Here is a 27,958-nt window from a genome sequence, read left to right on the forward strand (position 1 = left end):
GAGTGTGTTGAATAAGCTTAATCGTGGAGGTAGCATGGCTCATAACTGCAGTGTACACAGTTTGACTGTGACAATTCAAAATGCCTGCTGTGAAAAGAGGCTACTGTGAGACACATTAGCCTCAGTAACACATAAACAGCATTCAACCTCCTCCCATTGCTTCTCTGTGCGCGGTTGCTTAATACCTCAAATTTATACTACTGTGGATCTGCTGGAGCGTTAGGGTGAGGTTAGGAACTCAAATGCTGGACACAGAGGTTGACAAGGTCAACACAACAACAAAAATATTGATTGGGATTCTCAGAAGGAGATAATACACATTGAAATGTTACTTTTGAATAAATATTTTAGGGATATAAGTTATTAAGTAGTTAGAGCTGAATAATGTGCAGATTTGATACAAAAGGTAAGAACAAAATTGAAATGTAAAAAAAAAAACAGAAGCACAAGAAACAAACATATGGAGCACAAATATATTATCTTACGAGGTAAAGAAAAGCCTCTGTGGACACATACAGACCCACCAATAAATGGGGCAGACAATCACAAAATAGGTAAGTATTTAAGTAAAGTTTATTTACAGAGTGCTTTTCACAGACACAAAGTGGTTTCCAACACAAAAAGTAAAAACTAGAAAATGGGGAAAAGAAAAGCAGTAAGCTAAACCAAAAGAAAACAAGAGAAGCATTCATAGTAAAGCAGATAGTAACTGAAAGACAAATAAGTAATACCTGGCCTTGAAGAATACCAAGAAGGAGGATGACAGAGGCGGAGGAAACCAGAAAGGAATAAAAAGAGAAGCACAGCCAAACAAACCCATTTAACACAAAATATAGAGTGAAAAAATCCAGGACTAGGACAATATCTAATACCCCAGAATCCTAATCATTAAAAATAATGCAGTCTAAATAGGTTTTACATTAAACAACTAATACTCCATTAGCAATTTCAAAGTCAAATTAAACTTTATTGTCATCTCTGCTATATACAGTACAGTATATAGAGAGACCAGACGACGAGGCTCCAGTTCCATTCAGTGCAAAAGACAATAAATATAATAAGAGAAATAAATATACAGTTCAAGACTAAGGTAATAGGATCAATAACAATTTACAATTTGAATGATTTTAAGTGACCAGTGTAGCAGCTTGTAAACATGAGCAGGATAGGCAACTGATGGGTCTGACTTGGCTCAGTTCAGTTTTGTGGGATGCCAGCTGGTTGTGCGTTTGGATCACTTATGCAGGCCAAACTTACCAGATTTAATTGATTGTTCAATGTTCAAAGGAAGATATGTTTCATACCAAGTAGCCAAATAAAGTAGAAACTGCTCATTACTAACGTTTTAAACTGTTATTACCAAATAGACATGAAATAAAACCACGCAAGTCCTTATAGAATAATTATTACCAAAACATCACAACCTAACAACCTAAAAGTATTAACTTTACTTACTTTCTTTAACTTTCTCTAAAGGGTTATTAGGAAACTCAGCCGGTTTAATTAGCTTGAACATTATATAAAGTAGTTCTATTTGGTCGTATCCTTTTATTTATTTATGTTTGCTAAAAGCGTGGACAGACCTTTTTGTGGTGTTTATATATTCCCCCGTCCTGAATCGGTTGCACATAAACCTGCTGCCTTCCAGCTTGAGTTTAAGCTTGCAGCTTCTTCCGGTTTTTTTTTTTCCCCCCTCTCATTGGAATTTTCCTTTGGCGCAATGCATAAAGCTCAGGTGGTTTGCGCATGAGTAACTTTGGGAGGAGGGTGGTCAAAGTTCCAGGTACAAAGTCAACAAACAGCCACAGTCTTAAGATGAAGGAACCTACCACCACCTGCTCTGTGAGTATATATTTTTGACTGATCGCACAACTTCCACATTCAAATCAAATGTGTCAGGTACTCACGGTGTATTATTTATCACTTTTCAGTATCACCAGCTCTATCAAAATGCGAAACAATATTCAAAAAATGGGGAATACTTCTGCAAAGAGCTCATGTCCGTTTTCCAGCAAAGGTACGCTGACTGTGGTTAGAAAACACCTGAGTCGCTTTAGGAGTTACTGTTTGACCCAGTTTTATTTCTTCTTCTTCCTTGCTGCAATCTTTTTCCTGTTCCAGGGCAGAGTTGGAGCTTACTTACTCCAAAGGCCTACAAAAACTCGCGGGCAAACTCATCAGGGCCTCCAAAGGAATGTCAAACAAGTAAGGGTGACACTGTCTTTTGTCAGTTTTGTGTTTAACATGACCTCTTCCTGGGACTGATTGCCATGTGCTGTACAGGAATAATAGTGTGATGAGCAATAACATGCAGCCACCAAGTTAGATGTGATCAAAACACAGGCAGGTGTCAGGCTAATTAGCCCACAGCTCTAACCTTTTCATGCTGGCTCCCCACTCAGTTCCACCCACAGTGCCTGGTGTCATGTGTCAGATGAGATGTACTCAAGAGCAGACGCCCACAGGTAGTTTTCAACCTGAGTTCAGCTCGAGTCTGCGCCAGTCGAATGATTAAACAAATGTTATCTTGAGCTGGAGTTTAAATGCAGATTTATGTCTTCATTTCAGATCAGTAGGAAATGCATTTCAGCAGGAAGCAATTCTGGAAATACGACAAGTCTTAGACGAGCATAATAAGAGGAAGAGGCCTGTATGTAATTCAGTCTTTCCTTTTATCAAAATCTCTCTGCTACAGTTTCCAGTGATAGCACAATATGCCACTCTTTTCTAGCTTGACAGTGCCATTGAAAGAACCGGAAAGCTTGTTACTGCTAACTGGAGTGAGCAACTGAAGGTAAGGGCGTGTTGTAAACATATACAGGGACAGAAATTGGCTTTGGTGGAGCTGCTGAATCATAAATCCATAAAATGACTGTATCTGCAAAAATATGTTGACATGTACAGTCAGAGAATTGCTATAATGTGGATACCTGCAAGAATGCATTAGAATGTATGCAGAACTCACAGGTCTGATATAAGCTTTAATAATATATGTGTTTGAACAGTTGCATGCCATTAAAAGGAGGGTCATGCTGAGGAATTATGATACTTTACGATTTGGTTTGATGGCACATTATAAAGTCTGGAATTGTGACCAACCATAACCATTCCTCCCTTTCAAAATGGGTAGATTTATCATTAGTCACTGTCATGTTTGGCCTTATGAACCATAATGATCATGCATAAAATGACTCTGTTGTGACCGTTTCCAGGAACTGTTTGGCTGCAATGCAAATCTGATATAAAGCTTTTTTTTTAACACGTGACGCATTCGTTGAAAATGTTTTGAAAAATAACAAAATAAAATAATAAAATAAAATAATAAAGTGTTTTTGTAGCTATGAGTGTAAAATTTCATATCTACAAAAATAAACTCACAAGAAGCCAAGATAAATGATTTATCTTTCAAATTCAGTCTATTCCCTTTGACACACAACATCACAAAGTAGTTGTAATGTTATTTAAAGTTCATAATAATATATTCATTTGATTTCTTCTTTCTAAACTAGATCAAAAAGAAATTAATTGGACTAACAAGAGAACACGAGGATCTGTTCAACTTTGTTGAAAACAACAAACACATCTCCACTGAGAAAGAAAAACAGAAGGTACAGAATGTGTCATACTGTTTTCATCACTGCAGTCTTTTTCACCATGGGGGGGATACTTACTGGAAAAAGCTGTCAGCACGGTTGCTAAAGTTTTCTCTCTGTTCTTGACTCCAGATGCTTAACAGGCTGACTAAGTCAGCAGAGATGCAGGCGCGGGTGGATGAGGAGTACTTTAATATCAACATGGAGGGTCATCAGATGAGACTCAAGTGGGAAAACACATTGAAAAACTGCTACCAGGTGGAGAAAATAGTTTCCTACTTGTCATTTTGTGGGCATTTAGCTGTTCCTCTTATTAAGAGTGGCTCTTTATGAGATAACGGGGCTCAGTGACGTAGTCAAGAGTTTTTCATTAGTGTGAAAGATTTCACTTCTGATTGGTTCCAGGAAACTCTGAAAGCACAGCTTATCTCCCAGGACAGTATGTTCTGTATTTTGAGCACAAAAACCAGACGTGAATCCAGTTGAGAACCTCTGGGAAATTATGTATTGATGCCTAAATGCTGGGGATCTTCCAGGACACCATCCACAGTCTCATCAGAATGGGGTCATAAGCATTACTGAGCCACATTGTGACTCCGGTTGGATCGGCCTGTAATATCAGGTTTTAACTTTGCCAGTTGGTGTAATCTTCAAGGATGGTTGATGATTATGAGTTCTACTAACCGTGGTTATGTCATTTTGTTCTCAGTGAATTATGCAACATACATTTCAGTAGCGAATTTTTAGCTTACATTTCTTTCATCAAAATCCACTCTGTGCAGCAGTAGACATTGAATGTATTTTCAGAGATTCCCACATTTATTTAGTGTACACGTTGTTTAATAAGGACACAGTACCAGAACTTGAGGCTGCTGGCTTAAGCTTGTGATCTTTCTTTTACTCTGCACATGGTCTTTCCACACATTATGACCTGAATCACTTGGTGCATTTATTGAATTTATGGGTTAGATGGCAATCATCTAACTCAAGTGCATATATTTGCTGTTATGTGCTCCATGGTTTAAATGGCCAGGAGATTATCTAAACAAGGACTTTCTCACTTTCTGCTCTTTCAGATCATACAGGAGCTGGAGAAGCAACGGATTGAACTTCTAGGCAACATCCTAAAAAGATATAACCTCCAAATGTACAGCTTTGGACAGACCCTCAAACATGTGAGACATCCTGACCACCATCGTCCAGTAAACGTTGAATCACTGGTACATTAAGGATATTATATCACCTATGCATACTTGTGCTACCTCTAGGGCCAAACACAGATAGAACAGGCGGTCCAAAGGGTGGACACTGATAAAGACATACAAGCCCTGGTGGAAGAGAACAGAAACACCACTGAAGATCACAACGTCGAGTTTTTGATGGCTGATTATTTCGTAAGTCTTTGGTGTCTGAGAATCTGCTGTTGCATTTCAAACCGAAGTATTTTTTTCTGCAGGCGGTCATCTCTGCAGGGGGCATCTTTTTATGTTAGTGTGTGCGTGCTGCAGATAAAAAAGTTACTGGTAGGGCCTGACAGAAATCCTGCACCGTGATCTACTCTATATTAACTGTTACATAAATATAGCTATACATATATACAACATATACGTTTTTTTAAAGATGTGGCTTCTATGGGAATATGATGGTAACCTCAATGAGATTTTTCTGATTTAATAAAATGTAGTTACTGTATAGGGACATGTACGATTGGGGTGCAACATGCAGCATGTCTGAAAAGTTTTCGGGACGAATTCAAAGTTAACATGCTACTTTTATTCCCTGTAGATTTAACCATCGATGGTAGATTTAAAAAAAAATGTTTCTGATTTAATAAGTGACCAGATATCTATGCTCAGGAGGAAGACAGCAAATCATTCATGGACAAAGACAGAAGAAGAAAGGCAATCAAGCTTAAACTTCAGCGCCTCGACGAGAATATTACGAAAACAAAGAAAGACTGTGAAGGCAAGCTGTGTTACGCAACTTTTAAAATAAGAAGTAAAATCATTTGGTGTTTTTCTGTCATTCTAATTCTTACAATGTGTCGCAGGAATTGAAAAACTTATGAAAACATACTCTGAAAATCCATCTTTTTCCAACCAAAAGAATCTTGAGGAAACCGAGCAGCAGCTTGATGAGGTAAATAGTGGACAGTAATGCCAGAGTGGATGTGGATTTATACTGCTGTGTGCTGTTTGATGTTTTCTTCAAACAGACCATGAATCCAGGGTTCCCAATTGCTCACTAATGTCAACTCATGTATAGAATACTCTAAAACTGGATCTCCTGGAGGCTACTCATTACAAACTCTCTACATCGCTGTCTAAATTAGAAGGGAAACCAAAGTCCCATCACCGGTTCAGCAACAGTATTCTGAAATGGAAGGACAAGGTAAGATTTCCATTATGCAGCCGCCTTTTGTTGGCACAGAGGATTTGTAGCTAAAATGTGACTGGACTGAATCCTCAGCTTAATAGGAACAGACTTGATAGAGGGTTAACTTTAATCTCTTACTCTGCATACCCCATACATATCTATCAGTAACATATTTAAAGCAGATTAACTGGAACTATAGTGGAATATTGGTTTTACTGGACAGATGGTGCAAGTAAGAAACAGGATCTTTTTGATTTTCCCAGAAATAAAAGCACAGTGTGCACAAGATTATTCCCAGTATCTGCTACCTTGCACCTTCAGTACTCCATCACCCTTCCTGTCATTCACACACATGTATTGTTTTGCTTCTACAGGCTTTCATTCCTCTCCTTCAATACTTCCACCTGCTAGCTTGTTGATTACAGTTATTTTACACTTAATATTTAGCATCAACTGGTGAATCAGGTTGCTGGGGCAGGTGATTTGCTGGGGCAACAGGCCTGTCGTAGCTGGTAGTTTGGTATCGCATCAATAAATATACTTATGTTTGGTTCACATGTAGAGGCAAAATGTTTTTACTTGAGATAAAATATTTGCCTGTTTTTTTCTGAATGAACAAGATTATTTTTATTCTATATTATTAGGGATCCTGTCCTTTCCTGTATCTCGTGAGTCACTGCATAAACAGCATGAATGCATTTCTGATGAATCATCTTACATTCAAAATCGGCTCATAACATTACCACCTGCAGTACATAAAGACACAAACTGTCTCGATGCAAAGCAAATTACAGCTAAATTACACTAAATTGGTAGGTAGGACAGTTTGCTTGCAGGAAAATGAGCAAATGAGAACTTCTCTTGTTATTTCAAGTTATCTTATTAAATTGGAAAAACACCAGAAATAAAAAGACTGGAATATCAAAAAGGCGAATTTTTTATTTTATATTACATCGTTGTACAGTTCTGCGTTTACGCTTCTGTAAAGACAAATGCTGTAGTTGAAACCCTTTCTTCTGTTCAAGGACTGTGAACATAGTCTAGTTCAGCTGGCTCGTCCAGTCAGACTCAGGAGGACACCCTTCAGATCCCGGCAGTCACTGAGAGCTTCCATCATTTACAAAGGACCACCTCTGTTTGTGGCACAGCAGTCTGTGGATCCTTCAAAAAATGCCACTGACCAGGTCAGTTCTACAAGCCCAACACAGGAAAGTCAAACTGCAGAGAGTGGCAGCACTGTTAATGGAGTCTTGGAGCCTCACACGGAAGAGGACAAAGGACAAGGTAATTCATTTACAGAGCACAGATACAACTGTTTGTTTAAAATTACAACATCTGGAAATTCAGGAAATTAAAGCACTAAAAATAGTTATTTTTAGCAGATAAAACAACCCCAGAGTTGTGCAGTATAGGAAAATGCAAGGCCATTTACAACTTCACCCCTGAGCACGACGATGAACTGGCTCTGAACGAAGGTAAGTGACACTAAACCTGAGTTTACTAAAAACGTTTGCGTTTCTTAAAAGCAAAGATTTAAAGTTTAACTGAAAAAATCATGTTTCACAGGAGATTTACTAGACATTTATTCCAAGGAAGAAAACGGCTGGTGGTTTGGCATGTTGAACGGGCAGATGGGCCATTTCCCATCAACCTATGTTGAAGAGCTACCTCGGTTAAGCAGCATTAAATCATCTGATGCCTGACCGACCCTGAATCAAATTCTAACCACAGCGATGCCAAACATTCATTAGAAACTTAGTCTGAAAGGAACAATATCTGTGTATGCACCGATTTTAATTTGGTTAATTATTCAACATTTGTCACATTCAGTTCTTGTATATTTATGAAGTGAGATGTACATTCAGCATCTTAACACTGCCTCCTGGGTATTTTGTAATGCTCCTAGGATTAAAGTTGAACATGACACTAATATCAAATAACAAGTTTTTTCATAATTTATATTACACTCGATACAAGGTCGACTAACACGAGGCTTTAATAAAGAAGTGCTTTATTATATCATTGATGTCTGTAGCACGTGTAAAAAAAGAGATTTGTAACAAACAAATAAAATAAAACTGTTTACATCAATGTTTAAGTGGTCAGTTCCTTATTATTCAGGATTAAAAGGTAAGCAGTTGTCCAAATGTCAATTCACTCGCTGGGCCCACGTCCTCATTTTAGGTTTGACAGCATTATCGTAGATAAAGGTGAACGGCTTGGACATTCATTGAGCTGCGGTTTGAGCAAGGCCTCGAAGGGGACTGGCGTGGTCCCGCTCCTGAAATTCATATACTTATCTCCAACAAGAACTCGTCTGAAATGATGCCAAAAAAAGAAACTTAATCTTTTTAATAAGAAGAATTCACACTTGTTAGCTACTGAGTACAAAAGAGTATTTGAAATTCAAATCTAAGAGTCCTGAAGTTGACTTTTTATTTAAAGATTTGTAATCTTCCACTGATTACTCCATTGAATCCACCGTGCTTTCTTTAGTCCAAATTGCAGGGAGAATGTCACTGCGTGCTTTTCATCCTTCCCTGCGTTCAATTTTAGCGACGCGTCTGAGAGATAAACTCCTTCCTCACATTTGCCAGGAATGCTGGTAAATTATTGGTCTCCTGAAGTCGCTTTTCCAAGGCTGGCAAACACTTGAGCACGGGGTCACTGGAGACAACTGTAAAATAGGAAAAAAAACAATGACTGATTACAGTGGATGCAATAAAAGAGTGAGCCACAAAATATCAGGTTAAGTGTTCCAATGTTTCTCTCTGGTCTTATTTGAACCAATTTTACAAACACATTAAATATCAGTGTGTTTTTTTGGTCTTCCTATAGCTTTTTAAATAATAATAAAAAGCTCATATCTATATTTGTGAATCTGTTTGAAATTAATACACAGAAATACTATTACATTACACAGGGTTGTGGGAAAAAAAAGTAGAGGTATTTAACTTACTCTGGTATGATCCGCTTTCATTAATCCCCATCGTGATGACATAGGCGCTGTCTGGATCAGAGGGGTTGATGTTTCGAAAAACAAACTGCAACTTTTCACCTTTAAAAGTTCAAAACAAAGTTCTTGAGTCGTATCAGAAGCGGCGTGTGTCACAAGGTGAAATCGCAACAACCAGCTGACCATCATTAAGTTGCACAACACTTTTTCAGTAACAGTACACATCTCCAGAGTTTCTTCACGATCTGATTATATTCACTCTGAGCTGTGCATGTCTTTATCGTTAATGATGATACATACAAGCATAAATATCAATCAGTTCACCATGGTAACAGGAATATGCAGAGCAGAGCCTTCATTTTAATCCACCGAAGGTAAAAAAATATTACTTTATGATTATAGTCTTTCTATTCAATGCATTCAACTCAACCATCAATTAACAATTAAGCAGTTTGTAGGTCAGAATTACTCTAGTTTGGATATGTGCATGCAGACAGCTTCAGAAACATGATGAATGTGGTTCCACTGTTTTAACTAGTACTCATGTACTGAGTATTTATTCCATTCCGACAAAAAAAAATCAAAATAATCATAATAATATTGATTTGTCACTTCTGAATAGCTAGAGCTTTTATCCTTATGGTTGTTTTATTTTAGAAAGTATCATAACCACATCAGTCATGATCAGCCTAAAAGGAACGGCAAGACCAAAACCTCTTGCACAAAAATCTGTTACAGATAACATAAACAAGAGTCGACAAACATATGTGTATTAAAAATGCATGGTTTTTGCATACCTTTAACCAGCTGTGTTTTGCCGAGGATTGTTCGTACCTCCAAGCCCAGATGATCCTGAAAGACGAGTCTGGCTTTTTGGAGATTCTTCAGTCTGTCTTTGTTTGCTTTGTATTGAGATTCAATCACTGAAATGTAGGCAGAAAAAATAAGTGTACTATACAATACAGTCACAGTTTAATATTTAATTTATACGTTACAGCATCAGTGTCACAATCACACAATCGTACGTTCTTTTCTCTTGGTTTGTTCTTCTTTAAGCTTCTCAATCTTCTGGATAATGTCCTCTTTCTGCATATCCTTCTCCTGAATCTCAGATATCACTTCAGATATTGCCTGTCGTTTCTCTTTTAAAGCCACTTTTTTCCGTTCGAGGTCTACGAGGCAAACATTGTGTCAGTACACAAGTTGTGTCAGTACAACTAAGTCCAGAGATAAAGTGAAGGTGCGGAAGCAGCATTACAAACCACCATTTTCACATGTACACTTGAACTCAGCAGTATGACCTACATTTAAGGTACATGCTAATACTGTGTGCCTAATTTACTGAAACTCACCTTTTTTGAATGTCTGTATTGTTTCAAACAATATGTCATCATCCTTACACTTCTTTAAACACGTATCTGCAACAGAAAACATTTATTATCAGCCATATCAGACAACTCTAATCAAGTAAGAAAATATGTGTAATGTTGTAATCCACTGTGCTGGACGATACTCAGACTGTCTTAAAACACTCCAAAAACACAACTTTGGATCTAGTTGTTATTAAACCTGTAAGACTAAATGTTACTCATAATTAATATTCTCTTTCTTTGACATGTTTGCCTTTATTGGATAGTGAAGCAGTGAAGATAGGAAAGTGAGGAAAAAAAGGGGACAATAGGGTGTCTTAAAAACTAAAAAGTCCATGTGCAATTTCTTTTCTATTGAAATAAAGGATATTAATAATGAAAACAAGCTGAACAGATGTTTGTATATGTAGTTCAACATTAAAAATAAATTTAAAAAAACTTACCAATTGCTGACTTCACAAACTGCCTGTGGGATTGGGCCAACTCTGCCGTTGTGTCTATTATGTCTGTGTATGTCTTAAGCTCCTTGTTGTGGATCTCCTCCATTGCACTTGTAAACCTATCGCTCATGTTTGGGTCAGTGATGGACATCACGGTGCTTTGTTATGAATCTGTGTTAAAACACAAGCACAATTTTCACTGCAGAGCCAGACAACTGTAGTGGTTGGTCAACACTGGCGCAGAACAGAATACAGAAAAAGCTGCTCAGAGTAATTTATTTGTCCAGGATATGAGTGTCGCCCACAATCAAAGACATTATCACGTAATGATGAAGATGAAATAGTAATAAAAATCTATAAAGAACATTAGAAAAAGAACATCATAAATAAACAGCAACAAGTACCAAAGTTGTGAATAAGACATGAAATTAATTGCAGTTAATTGGTTTTGATTTAGCGTACAAAGCAGTCAAATAAACTTTTAATTGAATTTTTTATTTTATTGTGAGTTAACTATTTTAATGCTGAACGCGCTCTCAATGCTGCTGTTTATTTCTAACATGAAGTCTGTACATTAGAGCTCTGAAACTTGAAATGGATGGAAACGAACATTAAGGGTTACTCTGTGTGCTCAGCTCTGACACTTTCCTGTAGCCTAAAACGAAGATGAGACCTTGCTTTGTGAGCAGATTAAAATGAAATTGATCTAATCGATTGAACAGGTATTTTTGGTATTCTCTGTATTTTTTGCTCTGTTTACAAAGCTGTGTAAACAGCTTCCAGCAAGGTAAAACAGCCTTAGCAGCAGATTAAAGATAAAGTATAAAAACATTTCTTGCATCATGTATGCATGTAAATCACAGAATCTGATGTACAGCTACTGCTTAACAACTTGCACACATTCCCCCAGCAGAGAATCTACACGGCTTTTAAGACATGCTGTAAATAAAAGAATCTGAGAAAATGTGGCACTTTCGGCCAAAACATTGCTTCGTAATAAACCCCTCAGGCGGCTGTGTGTAATCTAGCAGTGTATTCTTGGTAAATTGTTAATTTTATAGTTGTTAGTGCTCTAGTAAACTTTTTTTTTCCTTTGGCTTAACCAATGTACAATGACCCAGACGTTATGGAGATAAAAGCAAGATTAAAAAGTACAACAGTACAGAATAGGCTGTGCTGTACTGTGTTGTATTTAGATTAATCTTTTAAAAGACTTATAGTTATGCACTGTGGCTGTTATTTCCAGCAAACAATGACACCAAAACATTTCAAAGCATATCAAAGAGTACAGCTGAAACCATCGTCAGTTAAAACAGTTTTAAATGTTTACTGGCATAATTAGTTATTTAATTAGTTCACAATTGACCTGTCGCTAGTAACAGCTGGCTTTATTATTAAAATACAACATTATTTGTGCATATCGGACAACCGGTGACGTAACAGCTACACCAAAACCTACTAACAACATTAGCATGCCAATGCTAACGTTAGCCGGGGGAACATTAGCGGTTAGTTCGTCATCGATTAGCTTGCAAATGAAACCAAAGGATATTTTACAAATGTGGCTTATACTAGTCAGTCCATTAACGTTTCCGTGTAACACTCACATGTTTTGAAGAGAACTCTAGATTTACGTCTTGGTGTTGCGCAGGTCGTTATTTTCAAAAATCCGCGGTCTAAACGTAGGGGGCGGGCACTCAACGACAACCGGAAATTACGTTAATCATTCATATTATTTCCTCTGCTTTCAAATTGGCTAAACACTGTTATGTTTTTAAACCGAGAAAACATGGTTTAAAAATATTAAATAGCCCACTCCTCTTGCTAAATTTATATTTATAATGATATATATAATGTTTTCAGGATGTTTTTTGCTGAAACGATATCCCACCTTGTGGTCAGTATGTGGAAGTTCAGATGGATCCGAAATTCCGTCCAAACTATATAAAACAACATTATACTTATTTCAGTATTTGTGCTCTGATTAGAATGGGAAGATAGCTGAATGCTAACAGATGTACTCAGTGAACTCTACTGTGCCAGATGCCAGATGGGCTGTGTTTTTCTCTTGCAGCATTATAGGAAGTTCCTTTTGTTGCTACGTTCACTGAGAATGAGAATATTAATGAGGCTGAAAGGATCCAGCAGGTTACGTGTAACTGTCTTTCTTCGTGTGTACAATGGCTAATATTTAACAATTGTAAAAGCAATGTTCTGTGAAAAATCTAATGTCTACATGCTCAGGGTGTAAACAGTTTTGTAACATGTCTTAAAATGCTGAGCCCTAATGGCAACATTATTTTATGTTGGGTTCAAAGCAAAGATGTTGCAGTTGTTGCCATGGCTTCATTTAATGATTTATGATACCAGGTTGATATAAAGTTCCTGAGGTAGGAAAGGACTCACGGTGCTTTAGCTGGCATTGAAGAAGAAGCTGTTGCAGTTGTGTACATAGATAGGGAACCACATGGATTTTGTCTACAGCTTTGGTGTGCAGGTTATACAGTACCTGCAGAACAACTGCTGGCAATATCATGACTTCATTGATTTTGTGTCAGTAGTGGGTGACCCTCGTAATATTTTCTCTGTTTATTTCCCTCTCTGGTTCCATCTCAGTCACAATGTTGGCACCAAGATGATTTGGGTGGCTGTCATTGGAGACTGGTTCAACCTTATTTTGAAATGGTAAACCTACTCTTAGGTTAGCATTTGTATCTTTATTTTATGTATTTCTGAACTTTATTCTTATATTTTCTTTTGCAGGATTTTATTTGGGCACCGACCATACTGGTGGGTGCAAGAAACACCCTTCTACCACAATGATTCAAAACCACATTTGGACCAGTTTCATATAACTTGTGAAACAGGGCCAGGTTAGTATGCATGTACGAGTCAGTACTTAAAACTATTAAAGTGTAGAAAACTTTATTTAATGTTTTTCTGAACAGGCAGTCCATCTGGTCACGCCATGGGCTCATCATGCGTGTGGTATGTGATGATCACTTCTGCTTTAAATTTTGCTCGGCCTTCCCGCGCCTCATCTGTACACAGCTTTCAAAGGTGAGAGGTTATATGAATCTTTACAATTAAATTAGTTGTCTTGTCTTTTCTTAATATGTATTATTCCTACAGGTTTTGTCTTCTGAGGTCCTTTTTGTGGATGACTTTCTGGGTCATTCAGATAAGTGTTTGCATCTCCAGGATTTTTATTGCAACACACTTTCCACATCAAGTTATCCTCGGTGTTTTCACTGGTGTGTTCCACTCTGCTGTCAAAAAATATCTGATATATCTGTTGTTTTGTGTTCGGACTAAAGACCTTTTTTCTTTCTTTAATGTGTAGGCATGCTGATTGCTGAGGCCTTTGATCACATCCCCTCAGTCTACAATGCAAGCTTGAAAGTTTACCTCCAAACCAACATTTTTCTTTTCTCTTTCGCTGTTTGCTTTTATCTGCTCTTTAAACTGTTGGATATCGATCCCATGTGGTCAGTCAGCAAAGCCAAGAAGTGGTGCGCTAACCCAGACTGGATCCATCTCGACACAACGCCTTTTGCCGGTCTGGTTAGAAACCTGGGAGCCTTGTTTGGGCTGGGCCTGGCAGTGAACTCTGAGATGTTCGTTCAGAGCTGCAAAGGGAAGAACGGCTGCAAAAGTATGTTTAAACTCATGTGCGTGACTGCAACGCTCACATTTCTGCAACTGTACAACTTTATTAAAATGCCCACTCACAATGAGGCTCTGTTTTATATACTGTCGTTCTGTAAAAGTGCTTCAATACCTCTCGGTGTGGTTGCTGTTATTCCTTACTGTGTTAATTTGCTCATCAGAGAGCATGAAGAGAGGAAGCTAGCTTAGACTGGGGCGCAGCTTTCAAGTTTTACAATATTACCCCCAACACTTATTGATCAAGGATATCAGCAAGGTTGAATGGTAGTGTTGGCAAACAAGTGTAAATCTGTATGTGTATTATGGAGGTAATCACACGAGACTGAAACAGTGTATGTTTAAAAAAGTTGCATTTGTGGGTTTGAATAACATATTTTGAAATTTTCATTTGCTTGATCTGTTGCTTACCTGAGTCCATTCTATGGTGTTTGTTTTATATGTAAATCACAATAACTGTAAAGACTGTTCAATATCTTATTAAAGAGTTTCTTTGGGACATAATACAACCCTGGAATCATTCGGGAGATGCTTTTGCCTGAAGTGTTTTCCCATTTTTTCCTTACGAATATCCATCCTTTTTAGGGTTTACGTCCATGTTTAAGAGGTTACACACAAATTAGAGCACAAATGGTTTTTGAAAACTTCATTTTGACAGTTTACATCACAACAGCCTGAAACAAAATCAGACCTCCAGATTTTATTGTGACCTGTTAGCCCATGAGTTCTGTGTAAAAGTCAGATAGATAACAAGTAAGATCCCTTACCACTGCAGCTCAGATGAAAGAACAGGTGAAATTTTATATTGTCAGAAATGACAGTTTATCGATATTTATATCATGTCAGAAATGTCGGTTATAAAAGTATCATTTTTAGTTTTTAAGCACTTTAAATGTATGGACATACAGCTTGCTCTGCATGCATTGAATAATCTCTTGTAGCTCTCTTCAGGAAAACTTAGATATTAATCAGCCAAAATAAGTGAAGCAGAACAGAAGCTGTGATGTAACTAGATTAGGCAGATTAGGTAAACTCCCCAGCAGAACGTATTTCCACGTTTTTCTCCACCATCCCGGGTTGCTTAGCATCCAGCGGCACCTGAGGCTGGCTCTGAATTATGTAACTGTCCTAAGTGCGTAGGCTCCTCATTAAGCCCAGCTCGAAGAAACATCTGTGTGCCTGGGTGCTTTATTATCAACTGGTACTGAGGGTGCAGCAACAGAGAACCACTCAGCAGCCTGAACTCTGTCCAAAGGTCCAAAGGTCCCAATTAAATGGTGGTTAGCGCTGCTGTGTCACAGCAAGACCGTCCTGGGTTCAAATACGTTTGCCAGATGGGGCCTTCTTTCTGGGTTAGGTTAATTGGCAATGAATTGGCTGTAGGTGATAATGGTTGTTTATCTCTCTGTATTAGCCCTGTAGTAGACCTATAACACATTCACTGTGTGCCCTGCCTTTTGCTCTCTGGGAGCTAGGATGGACTCCATGCTACCATCACATGAACTAGCTGAGTAGAAGAAAATAGATGCTTAAATATCCATAATAACTTCTATATGTGAAGTTTAAAACAATACAGTAAGATGTATTGTTTTAAACTGAAGAGAAATGTTGATATTTTAGTCAGAAAAAGCCGTACCAAAACATTAGAAATAGATTACTTTAATGATTGTATTATTATACAATTTTAAAATATATATATATATATATTAAACAAAAAAAACAATAACTGTGGTTCAGTGATACAAACGTGGCTTAATACATACAAAAGTCTTTATCCTCATCTTCTTCATTTATAAACACTCATTACAGGCAAATAAATATACAAAAAAGAGCTTTAATTAATTGATAACAATAACAGATTCTTGTGCGGTTTAGATCATTCCATTTGGTGTTATTTGGCAAAGTTTAGATGTGGAGTCGGTGGTATCCCAGTACTTACGGACAGATTTTATGGAGTTAAGTATATTAAACGTTTATGTGTCCTTCATAGTTTGGGGAAACCTGGAGATGAGTATCACTATTTATTTGAATATAGACAGAAATATCTGCCTGTATATTTTAGGTTAAGACCAAATGCTTATGAGATGGAGTTAATTAGCATTAAGGATATAATTGTACTGTCACGATCCTGGGTCTTAGGACCCAGTGTTTTGAGTTCTAGTTCATTTTGATGTTTATAGTATGTTTAGCTCATTAGGCCTCCTATGTTCATTTGCTTATTAGTTCCCCCTTGTGTTTCCAACCCATGTTAAGTCTCCCCTGCCCTTCATGTCTCTCTGTGCCCCCTCTGTTCTGTTTAGTGTGTGTCTTTGCATGTTTGAGTTTCTTGTTTTCTGTCACCCTGCATTGTGCATTATGTTCTCATGGTTGGTCTTTTGTTACTCCCTCTAGTCTAGTCTCTTGTGTTCAAAGCTGAGTATTTCCCTCTGTGTATTTTGGTTCTTAGACCTCTGCCTTATGGTTTGTCTCTGTTTCTTAGTTGCTGTCTCCACTGTGTCTAGTTCGTGTCTCTGTGTGATACTTCCTGTTTTACTTTGAAGGTCCATGCCTCATGTGAGTGTTTCTAGTTTTGCGTCTCTGTCTCGTCCAGTCCTGATTTCTCCCAGCTGTGCCCTCCTTCTGTGTCTCATTCCCTCGTTATCCCTCTGTGTATTTAAGCCCTGTGTTTCTCTTTGTCAGTGTCGTAGTCTCCCTCATAGCTGTGTGATTTTTCCCTGTGGCTCCTTGTGCTTTAGTTTTCCCAGTTTAGTTTACTTTGTATTGTTTTTTCGTGTCCCACTCCACGCCAGCAATAAAGCTGTGTTTTTTGAGTTTACCTTTTGTCTCTGTGAGTTTGCGTTTGGGTCCTACTTTTGCCTGCACACAGCCGTATTGTGACATGTACAGAGTAAACTGACAAATTTTGTAAAGAAATTGTATCTGTATTTGGACGTGGGAGATTTGCTGACAGATGTATTGATTTTTAATGATGATGATGATGATGATGTGTACTGAAGAAAAGAAAATTTGTAGATTTTCTTTTTTTATCCTGGGAGGAGTTTTATGAAAACGAAGTAAAGTTGTGCATTTAAATGAGCAGGATATGAGGGACGATTTTCCAAATGGTTCAAGTTTGCAACTAAACGGCTCTGTAAATACAACAAGCTCAAATAATTCTAGCTGATCGGAGCACCTGTTGTGACCAGTTTGTAATAGGCGCTCCTCTTGGCCATGAGTTTATCATGTGTGCCTTGCTCGATGACAGCTCCATGAGACATCACAGCTATGATGTCTGCAGTCTGGATGGTTGACAGCCGGTGAGCGATGACGATGCAGGTTCGTCCTTTTCTTGCCTCATCCAGAGCAGTCTGCACGGTCTGCAGGACAAAAAATCTCTGTCATCAGCGAGTTCCTTTTGAGTGTCATGGATATATGATATGGATGTTTTGTCAAACTTTCATTTAAAAGACTAGATTAGAGGACTTAAAAGATACCTTTTCACTTTCAGTATCCAGGGCAGACGTGGCCTCATCTAACAGCAGGATCTTGGGGTTCCTGACAATAGCACGTGCAATAGCGATGCGTTGTTTCTGTCCTCTTGACAGCTGCGAGCCCTGGGCACCAACCTGAGTCTCATATTTCTACCAGTTTGAAAGAGAGAGAAAAGCAGCAAGTTATACTCTAAGTTCACCACAAGTCATCTTTAAAATGTGTGTTTGTTTGATTTTTTTTAGGATAGTAAACCTATACTAAGTGCATTTAGCATCTGGAAAACGCTTGTCTGCACATTCTGCCAGTTACCTTCTAAAAGGAACTATAGGCAATCAATGTCATATTCAATTTAGCTTTAATTCTGAATTTATGCTTCGTTCGCTTACTCAGCTTTCTTTTTAATCAAAAAATGACTGACCGGACAACATTTCAAGTCATTTCAGTCCTACTCACATCAGGAAGCGTCATCACAAAGTCGTGAAGATAAGCTTTCTTAGAAGCTTCAATAATCTCCGCCATGCTGACACTGCGGGTGTTATCTCCATATTGTATGTTCTCAGCTATACTGCAGTCAAACAAAACTGGCTCCTGGGACACTATCCCAATCTGAGATCTTAGGAAAGGCACATTGACTGAATGAGATGGGACGCCATCAATCACCTGAAAAGAAAAGGTGACACAGTTACAACAGAGCGAATGGTTTTGCTCACACTGAATACATTTTGTGTATCTGAAATTAACATTTAAATCAGTCAACACACACCACTTGCCCTTCATCAGGGTCATAGAACCTCTCCAGCAGTTGAACGCTTGTGCTTTTCCCGCAGCCGCTGCTCCCAACAAACGCCAAAGTCTGCCCGGGCTTCACAGACACACGGAGGCCCTTCAACACCTGGGTGTCCGGTCGTGTCGGATAGGTAAATTTGCAATTAAGGAAATTTATTTCTCCTCTGAAGTTTTTCTAAAGATGGATGACAAGATTCACAAAAGTAACACGGGCTACATCTTAAAACTCATGAACCATTTCAATGTACAGTTATTGACATTCACCAACCCATATCTCTCCATCTGACTGGCTTATGCTGATTTTAGGAACTCTGTCCAACAATTTGAAAAACTGGGCAGCAGCAGTTTTGGCTTTGGCATAATCTGGAGTGAACGAGGAAGCTCTGCCCAGTGCTGTCCCACTGATCACGACTGCTGAAATCACCCTGGGGAAACACACGACCACAGTGTTGATGTTTGGCAATCACATCACAAAGTTGAACATGTCAAAAAGCAAGATTTTTACCAACCTAAAAACAAACATATATTGCAGACCCTCAGCCCTGACCAGGAAGCCTCCGTATCTAAATGAAGCAGCATAAGCCAAAAAGATGACACACTGAGCAAAGCCAAAACAGAGCCCATAGATGTTGGCTTTCTTCTTGGCAGACTTATAAGGCAATTCAAGTTTCTGCTCATACGAATCCACAAATGAGCTCTCTTTGGCCAAACCTGCAATGGTTCTGATGTTGGCAAGAGCCTCACTGGATACCTGTGGGAGAGAAATCACTTAACCGCAAGAAATTCAAAGCTGCCTGTGTACTGGTGTGATATTAAAATGGAAGATGAACTTACCTGACCTGCTTCTTCCATTGCCTTCTTATCTTCATTTGCAAAACCTGTCAGCATCTTGGCTTGGAATACCCCAGACAGCCCAATGAGCGGCAGGAAGCACAAAATTACCAATGTTAATTTCCAGCTGAAGTAGAAGGCAATGATGAAAGAGACTCCTATGCTGGTCACTGAGTTAACAATCATGCCAATCTGGGATCCCGTTGCCTACAGAAATTATTCAAGCATGTTAAAAAATATTTAAAAAACAAGATTTTAATTGTAAAACCAAACTGTGAAAACAGTCCTGTAGTTTCCTACTTACCCCCTGAACCATGGATGCATCTGTGGCCAGTCTGGTGGTCAGAGCTCCAGGACTGTTTATAGGGTTATCAAACCAGCCAATCTCTTGTTTCAACATGGCCTGGAAGCCCACTTTTCTCAGGCGGCGCGTCAGAAGCTCTCCAGATTTAGCAAAAGAATATCCCTGTAATATTAAATGTGCACTGTAAAAAAGCCATAAAATACAGTATTGACCCTCTAACCACACATTGATTCTTACCATTACTCTGTACTCAGTTCATTTTAAAATTGATTTATACAGCGCCTAATCAGAACAACAGTCGCCTCAAGGCATTTTATATTGTAAGATAACCCCTAACCCTATTTTATCCAATCTGCTAACCTTCTTCAAAAAAAAAATTATGGCCCTTTTTCCCTTCCCATGGCCCTTTAACATAAACCAGTGACACACTCCGGGGCCTGATCAACCCTGGCAGGGCGTCTTTGGATGAGGGTGTCTAGTGATAATGGCCGAAACACCCGATGAATCCAAGGTCCACTACTGACGATGTGTCCCAAATTTTAATATGATAATTTAGATCAGATCTCTAATCCCTAAACCTAACCAAGGAAAAATGGCAGATTATCTTGGGTAAAAGAACGAAAGTTGAGGCACACAACAATGTGTGCCGCTGGTAAAGTTTCTGTGCTGCTTTTCCTCATAACAGCCATCCCCCAAGATTTTCTCCATTTAAAGCAATGTATTGTCAGGGATTGTAACATCTAGTCCTTTTAATGAACCCGATTTATGATGACAATGTCAGACCTTTGGATCTTGTACTGTGGTTTGAATGGTGTTTGTGTGTTTTCTGTCGGAGAGGAAAGCAAATGTCCCCTCACTGGTACATTAAAGATTTACTCTGCTCCACTCTAATTTAATAACGCTACCAACAGTTTTGTTTTTTTGTTTTTTTGGTATTTATGTTGCCTTTGCTTCTGTGCAGTAAAGAAACCACAGTATAATTAAAACCCACGTTGCCAAGCCCCACCTGTTTTAGCTATCTTGACTCTGTTATGACTGCTTTCATGGCACGCGCAGGCAATTCAGTCATCAGATAGCCACACACATGTAGAACATGTGCAGAAAGGCAGGCGTTGTTCACATGTCGCCTGTATAATTCTTCATTTTTGTCATACCTATCACATTATTGCAGTTCATCTTCTTCTAGAGACATAAACAATTTCTCCACAACTGCTACTCTAGATTATGTTTTGTTTTTAATATGTCTAAAATTGCAACAGCATACCTGTAAAAACTGTGAAATGAAACTAGCCACGGCCACGATGCAGAACAGAACACATATCCCATTGATCTGTTTCCTCTGTTCATTCAAGTCCTGAATTGCAAAAGTCTGTAAAAACAAATACCGGTGAAATATTTTAGCCCATGCTCAAACCAGCTGTACATGTAAAAGATGACATGCGTTCTTCATGAGAACAGCTCTTACCCCAAGAATCTGGCTGAACAAGATGGCATATATGGGGTTGACAGAGCCATTGACCGCAGCTCCCAGTGAGCCAAGCAGCATGTAGGGCCATTCCTGCTGATTGTACTTAAGGATACGTGCAACTGGAGCAGGCTCTACATGTTCTTCCACATCATTTTGTTGCTGTTAAAAGATATGTGTAAGGACCATTGTTTTTCATAGAACAGTTATTAATTGTCTTGGCATATTACATAGCACGAGAGGAATCTCTGTACATTTTCTGATTTGATATTCGTGTCCGTAGCAATCTTGAGGCTGCCTGATAGTGCATCAGGGACAAAGTCATTTGACAACTGGCTCCAAGATCGCAGCCGCAGAGAGCTCCTGCAGGTGTAATATAGAGAATATCAAAGTATTTTCTTACTGATGATCTTTTCTCATGATCTTCTTCAAGTGGACTTACTGTACCTTTTACTGGATCTACGGCTTCCACGGCTAAACCCCCCTGCTTTTAGATCAAAGTCTTCTTCAGGAGCTTCACTGATCACATCTGGAAGTAAAACAATCAAGCATTAAAGTTTCCTTTGAGATTTGACAAACACAAGAAATAACTATAACATACTTTAAAGGATTTCCCCTTTGAAATGCATTTAATGTTTGGCCTTGACTGAAGGCATTAATTCAGCATAAGCATAGGTCCAGTTCTTTTGTGGCATTTAAGCTACATATGGCCAAGACAGCACCACAGCGCCAAAGCTGTAAGTGTCATGAACAACCTAAGGCCCAAACCTTTTGCTATGTTGCTATGTGACTGAGAGCTTTGAAATGTGCTCTTTCAACCAGGCAGGAAGGTCTTATTTGCATGCGATAGTGTGGAACAGCACAATAGGAGGTGTACATGGTGTAAAGGGTGCAGAACTTTTAATTATGCGTCATCACAATGTAAAGCAACTATACTCTCTAACTGTATCAGACAAACAACAGGCAGCCAACTTGTTATCCTGAATTTCCAACCGTGCATGACAATCTCTGTCTAGTCCAGGTAAATATGTCTTCAACAGGGAAAAACATACAAAATGAATTTGAGAAATCACCAAAGGTTGGAACATATTCTCTATCAGATTAAATTTAGTTCTAAATTTAAATGTTTAAATTTAGTTTAAATGTTCTACATCATATTCTGGACATATTTGGGCATTTGATTTTGTTTAACATTTGAAGATTATACCATAAATTTTGATCCACGCATTTTCATTTTCTTGCACCAAAAGTCCAAATCTAGTAATTGACAGACCACATGAATCCTACCACTAGTTGTGTTGGTTTGGCCTTGGCTTTGCAGGGTGACCAGAGTGAAGTAGACGCCTTGCTTCCCCAGTAACTCGCTGTGTGTTCCTCTCTCCACAGCCTGCCCGTGCTCAAATCCTATAATAACATCTGCATTTCTAATCGTGGAAAGACGATGAGCTATAGAAATCGTCGTCCTGCCTGTGCGCACCTGCAGATATGGTTGTTATTAGGGTGTCAGTCCACTAAACAAGATGCTAATGAAGTCAAAATGTATGAAATATAAAAAATGGCTCACGTTATCCAGTGCTTCCTGGACTACAGCTTCACTTTCATTGTCCAGGGCAGATGTGGCCATATCCAGCAAGAGGATCTTGGGGTTTCGGATGAGCGCACGAGCTATGGCAATACGCTGCTTCTGCCCTCCGCTCATCTGGCCTCCACCTTCACCCACCATAGTTTCAAATTTCTGGAGTATAAGAGTAAAATTACAGCACATGACTGTAAAACTGCTGTAACTTCTGCAATTGTGCTGTATATCATTTTTAAATGTACCTGTGGTAGCTCCATAATAAAATTGTAGGCATTAGCCTCTTTTGCCGCCTGGATAATGTTGTCCACGGTTACTCCAGGTCGACCAAATCGGATGTTCTCTGCAATGGTGGTAGCAAACAGTACTGGCTCCTGCTCAACAATCCCAATTAGAGATCGTAGCCACTGGATGTTCAAAGTACGGATGTCATGACCGTCCAAAGTCACCTAAGAAGGATATTTTATTACAAGACGTTACAACAAAGCCCCCAAACATCTCATTGCCTGTGTCTGAAAAGTTTCTCAGATAGTTACCGTTCCTTCCTTTGGGTCATAAAACCTTTGAATGAGCTGGACTGTGGTGCTCTTTCCAGATCCACTTGGTCCAACAAATGCGGTGGTTTCTCCTGCTCTGATCTGCATGCTCAGATTATCTAAAATCTGAAAAAGGTTGTTGACTTTCAGTGCGTGTAAAACTGAAACATGACAGAACAAATATCAAGCAAAGAATGTTACCTTGACGTCAGGCCGGGATGGGTAGTAGAAAGTGATATTGTGGAACTCAATATCACCTTTTACTTTGTCTAATTTGTGACCTTCTTCTGATAGACAATCAATTTCCGGTTCCTGTGAAAGTAGCAACAGATAAACTTTATTCATTATTTTAACATTGACTAATTTGGGTCTTCTGGTTATGTAAGTTAGCTGGTTTTACCCGGTCAATTGTCTCAAAGATACTCTTTGCAGCAGCGCGTCCAGAAGCGAAGGCCTCCAGGCACGGTGAGGCCTGGCCAAGGTTCATTGCTGCCATGAGTACACCAAAGAAAACCTAAAACAAACACAGCAGCATTAAAAGTCAGCAGTTTTCCATCTGTGTATTCTACAGAGTATTACCATTTAGAATTTAATATTTCATACCTGAATAAGAGTACCAGCCGTCATCTCCTTAGTGTCGATGACCAGTTTAGATCCGTACCAAAAGGCCAGACCATAGCAGAGGAAAATGATGCACCACAGGTATCCCTGAAACACTCCTATGATTGTTCCTTTTTTAACTCCCCAATTTTGAGCTTCCACAAGGTTTCTGTCATACCTGTGCAAAATTTGTATTTTAGCATCATTACAAATAAAAGTATTAGCATTTATATTGTTCTACAAAATACCTTTCAGCTTCTTTTTCCTCCCCTCCAAAAGCTGCTACCGTTCTGATGGATGACAGGACCTCATCAGCCACGGCCCCTGCCTTTGCATAGGCTTTAAGCTCTCGTCCTGTCAGTCTGGCCACAGCCTGCAGGAACCAGGAAGAAAAATGCACAAAATAAAAACATATCAAAGCTTAAACATAACAGGAAAAAAGGTATCTATCCACCAACTGCCAACTGACTATCAAACGCTTACCATAGCCATCAGTCCAGCACCTATACCTATCAGAGGGCTCACTGCTATGACCACCAGAGTCAGCTTCCACCCACCAATGAACCCAACCATGAAGCCAAAAACAAATGTAGAGATCCTCTCAATAAATATAGACACCTGATCAGCAATGGCACTGTTAATCTTGTTGATATCGCTATAAAAAGAAAAAAGCAACAGAATGTGTAAAAACATGTTGAGCAAAACAGTGATAACAGGCTGATCAGCAGGCAGAGAGAGACACAACGTACTCAGATATCCTCGTGTTTAGTTCACCCACAGAGTTGCAGTCGAACCATCCAATCTCCATTCGCATTACTTTTCTGAAATAAGTCTTTCGAATTCTCTGTGTTTGCTTTGCAGCCGCCGTCACCCAGAATGCAATCTAAAATGTGATTTTAAAAAAAAGACATCACATTATACAGACACAAGCCATGCATTTTCAGAAAGGATTTAAACAAACTCCATATTTTTATTCTTTAATTCAGGATTACTCCTTATTCTGGTTCTTGGTGCAGCTCATCAGTTTGTCCACTACCTGAAACAAACCTTTCCCTTTCAGGAAACTTTTCTTCTGATTGGCTGCCCTTTATATTGAGAAGGTGTGAGCAGCATATGGAGGGGGGATGCTGTTCTTACACAGCCATGAGCCTGAGATGACCATGTCAAAGATATCCCCTCTCATTAACAGCACAAAGGCCAACAGCTGATAGTAAATGGTCTTAAATTGAGTGCTAAGTGGATGTTTGAAATTATTCACCAGAAGCGACAAAAAAGAATCAAAAATTAAAGCTGAGTATGTAACATGCATACTTACCTGAAAGTAACTAACAATCAGAACACCGAATCCAATCCCAACATAGTAATACGCAAACAAGGTCATCTGTGCTTCAATATCCACCCTACCAAGAGAACAACAATGAGTAGCAGTAACAACAATAACTCTTTACTGTAGCAACAATCTCATCTGGAATAAACAAATGACTTACCCGCAGTAGAGTGTGGTGTTTTCATCCGTTTCATACACGGTGTCGTTAACCCAGTAAATAGTATTGTTGTTGCAAGTCTTGTTGGGATCTTTCAGCTCTTGGACCTCGCGCTCATAATCCACAAATGTGTTTGTCATCATGCCATAAACGAGGAGCATGAGCGGTGAGGCTGCGCCGTGTACAAGGGCACACACACTCCCCACCACCATCATCACGATGTCTTTCCAAGTGGCAAATCGGAACTGAAAATGGGAAATTGTGGATTTGTGCTTGTGGGAATAAAGAATGTTTCGTGCTTATCTACCTTTTTTTTTTTTTTGATGATTCAAGAGCAAAGGTAAGGAAAAGAACAAGCTTTTATAGAGTCATGGAAAAAATATTTACCAGCTGAAAGTATCCAACACTCAGAGCATTTTCTTTTTTCTTCTCTTCCCTGTAAAACATGTAAATAACCTATGACTGTAAATGACAGAAAAACTGCAAACACATAGCATGTTAATGTCTCCCAACCCAAACTTACCCATTTTGACTGTCATCTGAAAAGAAGGGAAATTATAATTAGAGTAATTGCTTAGCTTTTTTAAGCAAAACTATTAGTAAGATATATGTAATGATATTTAGTCCTTTTTTTCCCACTAAAAGTAACTCTCTCACCTTCTTTATCTGCAAGTGGGGGTGATGTAAGACTGACCTTCTTCTTCATTTTTGTCGCTCTGACTCAGGCAGTTGTATACTTACTTTCTGTGGATAGAAAAGTTAAACATTGGAATAAATATCAGTGTAACTTAATATACTTTAAATGTAATGTAAATGAGGCAAGTTACACTGTATTTTATTGGCACAAACAGACAGGAAAAAGGATGACATGATCTGCTGAGAATTCAATAATTTCAGACAAGCTGATAGCATGTGGGTTGAATGAACTTCTTTTTATCGTGCTGTCTTGTTCATTGTTTTCAATTTTTATCCAGCTGCTTGGACATACGAAGGACAAGGGAAATATTTCAGCAGCACATTACTCTGCACAGGTCAGGATACCAATATAAATGATAAAAGATTAAAACACAACAAACAACATGAATAAGTATTAATGGGTTTAATAAACCACTCTGGGTCTTAAATCAGTGTATCAGAATCCACATACCTGGACTTCTTGGCGAATCTCTGCTTTCTTACGAAACCCACCAACAACGCCGAGGTTCTTCAGAGGAATGTCCTATCTCACACTCAGGTTAACCTATGCCTCCCCTTTTATACTATCTACTCCTCCATTAGACTGATAAACGTCAGCAATATTTGCTGTCTTTGCAAGACAAATTTTAACTAAGTGAAGTCAGTTTATGCCTCCTGCCTCTAGGCTGATTCCTTTATTTTAAGAACAAATTCTAACATTTTTCAGAAATTATAAGGTTATGAAAGAAAAAGAAAAGAAAACATTCTTTAAGGCAAATGTATTAACTTGTTATCAGAAGTGATTGTAAAAAGGGTTTAATGACCGCGGGGACATTCATTATGAGTAGGAGTTCAGTCTGCAATTTGCGTCTTTGTGAAATTTTGATCCCCACCTTTCATTAGCAGTCATTAAAAAATTTCTTTACAAAACTTTTATTATTTGCAAATTTCAATGAACAAGTGAGAGCGAAGAAATAAGCTAATTACAAACTCTTCTACTGCTAATTTTAAAGCTGGTTATGCTTATATGAATTACATCCTTAGAATACATTTAAATATTTGCTAGCCACCTGTCTCCTTTACATAACTGCAACTGTTTTGGTAGCAGTGTGAGCTTCCTCAATTTTGAATTTTAAAAGTGTTGATACGTCATAACAAACACAATTCTATCTCAAGTTGGAAGAACAAATCCTTGTAAATAAGCAGAATCTCAGGGAAGGAGTGAGGATATAGGGGTTAGCGTTTGTGGGATGGTGATGAAGGGCCTGGTTTTGGAATTTGCTCCTGCTTTACAGCAGCTTATTGTTCACAACACCGGTGATTGATAATAGCACAGGTAGGACAGGGCTCCACTCCGTCAGAGCTCCTGTGTTCTTACACTCTTACCCAACTTACACTTACAGCTACTATTCTTAAACGTTTAAATACTTTAAATAATGTAATTGTTAGTGTAAAACATAATGATGAAATGATAAATACTTGAATAAACAGTAATATGGGGCTGAGGCTCCTGGAAAAGACTATGAAATAATGGAAATTTACCATCAGATAAAAATACCTAAATACAGAAAATTTCTGTATTTTTACGAGATAAGACATTAAAATACACTTGTTTTAGCTTTATATTTACATGAAATCTTGTGAATTTAAACAGGCTTTGTTAATAAAATATAGCTACACGTGTAAAAACAATGAAATCACCCCATAATGTGGTCAAACACTCATCTAGTAAAATCAGTGGAGCCTGAAATTCCAAAAAAGTATTGTTATTAGTTGAGCTTTATTGTGTAATTGTTTTTAAAGAATTGTGTTAAAACTTTTATTCCATA

At 38.5% G+C, this 27,958-nt stretch overlaps 4 protein-coding genes across 5 annotated transcripts; 2 read left to right on the top strand and 2 right to left on the bottom strand.

Annotated features, from left to right (window-relative positions):
• The first annotated feature begins 169 nt into the window (after nt 1–169).
• nostrin (nitric oxide synthase trafficking) lies at nt 170–7,817 on the top strand. Of its 2 annotated transcripts, none has more exons than XM_042219217.1 (16): nt 170–1,842; nt 1,932–2,017; nt 2,122–2,205; nt 2,403–2,465; nt 2,569–2,650; nt 2,732–2,794; nt 3,510–3,608; nt 3,726–3,851; nt 4,670–4,768; nt 4,862–4,987; nt 5,450–5,558; nt 5,644–5,732; nt 5,859–5,984; nt 6,995–7,253; nt 7,349–7,444; nt 7,536–7,817. In XM_042219217.1, the coding sequence occupies exons 1-16, from the start codon at nt 1,747–1,749 to the stop codon at nt 7,670–7,672; spliced, it is 1,740 nt and encodes a 579-aa protein (XP_042075151.1). In that variant the 5' UTR covers nt 170–1,746; the 3' UTR covers nt 7,673–7,817. The 2 variants fall into 2 exon arrangements, with proteins under 2 accessions (XP_042075151.1, XP_005918237.1); XM_005918175.3 differs by having other exon boundaries at nt 7,352–7,444.
• On the bottom strand, nt 7,745–12,450 carry spc25 (SPC25 component of NDC80 kinetochore complex). Its single transcript, XM_005918177.3, has 7 exons — nt 12,343–12,450; nt 10,739–10,906; nt 10,278–10,343; nt 9,951–10,097; nt 9,723–9,848; nt 8,929–9,027; nt 7,745–8,646 (listed from the first exon to the last, which is right to left on the bottom strand). The coding sequence occupies exons 2-7, from the start codon at nt 10,884–10,886 to the stop codon at nt 8,522–8,524; spliced, it is 711 nt and encodes a 236-aa protein (XP_005918239.1). The 5' UTR covers nt 10,887–10,906; nt 12,343–12,450; the 3' UTR covers nt 7,745–8,521.
• A 113-nt stretch (nt 12,451–12,563) lies between these two features.
• On the top strand, nt 12,564–14,895 carry LOC102306365 (glucose-6-phosphatase 2). The gene is made up of 5 exons (XM_005918180.3): nt 12,564–13,420; nt 13,499–13,608; nt 13,684–13,795; nt 13,868–13,989; nt 14,079–14,895. Exons 1-5 carry the CDS (start codon nt 13,203–13,205, stop codon nt 14,591–14,593), a joined length of 1,077 nt encoding a protein of 358 aa, XP_005918242.1. The 5' UTR covers nt 12,564–13,202; the 3' UTR covers nt 14,594–14,895.
• Nucleotides 14,896–17,199: 2,304 nt separating this feature from the next.
• Nucleotides 17,200–27,939, bottom strand: abcb11a (ATP-binding cassette, sub-family B (MDR/TAP), member 11a). Its single transcript, XM_042219218.1, has 28 exons — nt 26,602–27,939; nt 26,112–26,198; nt 25,978–25,993; nt 25,842–25,890; nt 25,458–25,699; nt 25,286–25,370; nt 24,720–24,853; nt 24,454–24,625; nt 24,219–24,343; nt 23,974–24,148; nt 23,771–23,884; nt 23,572–23,682; nt 23,371–23,496; nt 23,080–23,283; nt 22,823–22,993; nt 22,546–22,735; nt 21,706–21,787; nt 21,513–21,621; nt 21,259–21,420; nt 21,058–21,162; nt 19,794–19,955; nt 19,493–19,696; nt 19,168–19,409; nt 18,927–19,083; nt 18,636–18,833; nt 18,326–18,532; nt 17,875–18,021; nt 17,200–17,757 (listed from the first exon to the last, which is right to left on the bottom strand). The coding sequence occupies exons 2-28, from the start codon at nt 26,158–26,160 to the stop codon at nt 17,557–17,559; spliced, it is 3,939 nt and encodes a 1,312-aa protein (XP_042075152.1). The 5' UTR covers nt 26,161–26,198; nt 26,602–27,939; the 3' UTR covers nt 17,200–17,556.
• Between the last annotated feature and the right edge of the window lie 19 nt (nt 27,940–27,958).

The sequence above is a fragment of the Haplochromis burtoni genome, unplaced genomic scaffold, assembly GCF_018398535.1.
Source record: "Haplochromis burtoni strain Fernald_Lab_line unplaced genomic scaffold, NCSU_Asbu1 Contig_29, whole genome shotgun sequence".
Lineage (NCBI taxonomy): Eukaryota > Metazoa > Chordata > Actinopteri > Cichliformes > Cichlidae > Haplochromis > Haplochromis burtoni.

Excerpts from the sequence above, each read along its gene's own strand:
- nostrin (XM_042219217.1), top strand. The coding sequence starts at position 1,747 with ATGAGTAACTTTGGGAGGAGGGTGGTCAAAGTTCCAGGTACAAAGTCA. Across the intron at positions 2,466-2,568 it reads TCAAGAGCAGACGCCCACAG|ATCAGTAGGAAATGCATTTC; the intron begins GTAGTTTTCAAC and ends TCTTCATTTCAG. Across the intron at positions 7,254-7,348 it reads GGAAGAGGACAAAGGACAAG|CAGATAAAACAACCCCAGAG; the intron begins GTAATTCATTTA and ends AGTTATTTTTAG.
- spc25 (XM_005918177.3), bottom strand. The coding sequence starts at position 10,886 with ATGTCCATCACTGACCCAAACATGAGCGATAGGTTTACAAGTGCAATG. Across the intron at positions 10,344-10,738 it reads GTTTGTGAAGTCAGCAATTG|ATACGTGTTTAAAGAAGTGT; the intron begins GTAAGTTTTTTT and ends TTTCTGTTGCAG. Across the intron at positions 9,849-9,950 it reads ACAAACCAAGAGAAAAGAAC|TGATTGAATCTCAATACAAA; the intron begins GTACGATTGTGT and ends CCTACATTTCAG.
- LOC102306365 (XM_005918180.3), top strand. The coding sequence starts at position 13,203 with ATGGATTTTGTCTACAGCTTTGGTGTGCAGGTTATACAGTACCTGCAG. Across the intron at positions 13,609-13,683 it reads AACTTGTGAAACAGGGCCAG|GCAGTCCATCTGGTCACGCC; the intron begins GTTAGTATGCAT and ends TTTTCTGAACAG. Across the intron at positions 13,796-13,867 it reads TCTGTACACAGCTTTCAAAG|GTTTTGTCTTCTGAGGTCCT; the intron begins GTGAGAGGTTAT and ends TTATTCCTACAG.
- abcb11a (XM_042219218.1), bottom strand. The coding sequence starts at position 26,160 with ATGAAGAAGAAGGTCAGTCTTACATCACCCCCACTTGCAGATAAAGAA. Across the intron at positions 24,344-24,453 it reads GTGCTGGACTGATGGCTATG|GCTGTGGCCAGACTGACAGG; the intron begins GTAAGCGTTTGA and ends TGGTTCCTGCAG. Across the intron at positions 19,697-19,793 it reads ATGCATCCATGGTTCAGGGG|GCAACGGGATCCCAGATTGG; the intron begins GTAAGTAGGAAA and ends TAATTTCTGTAG.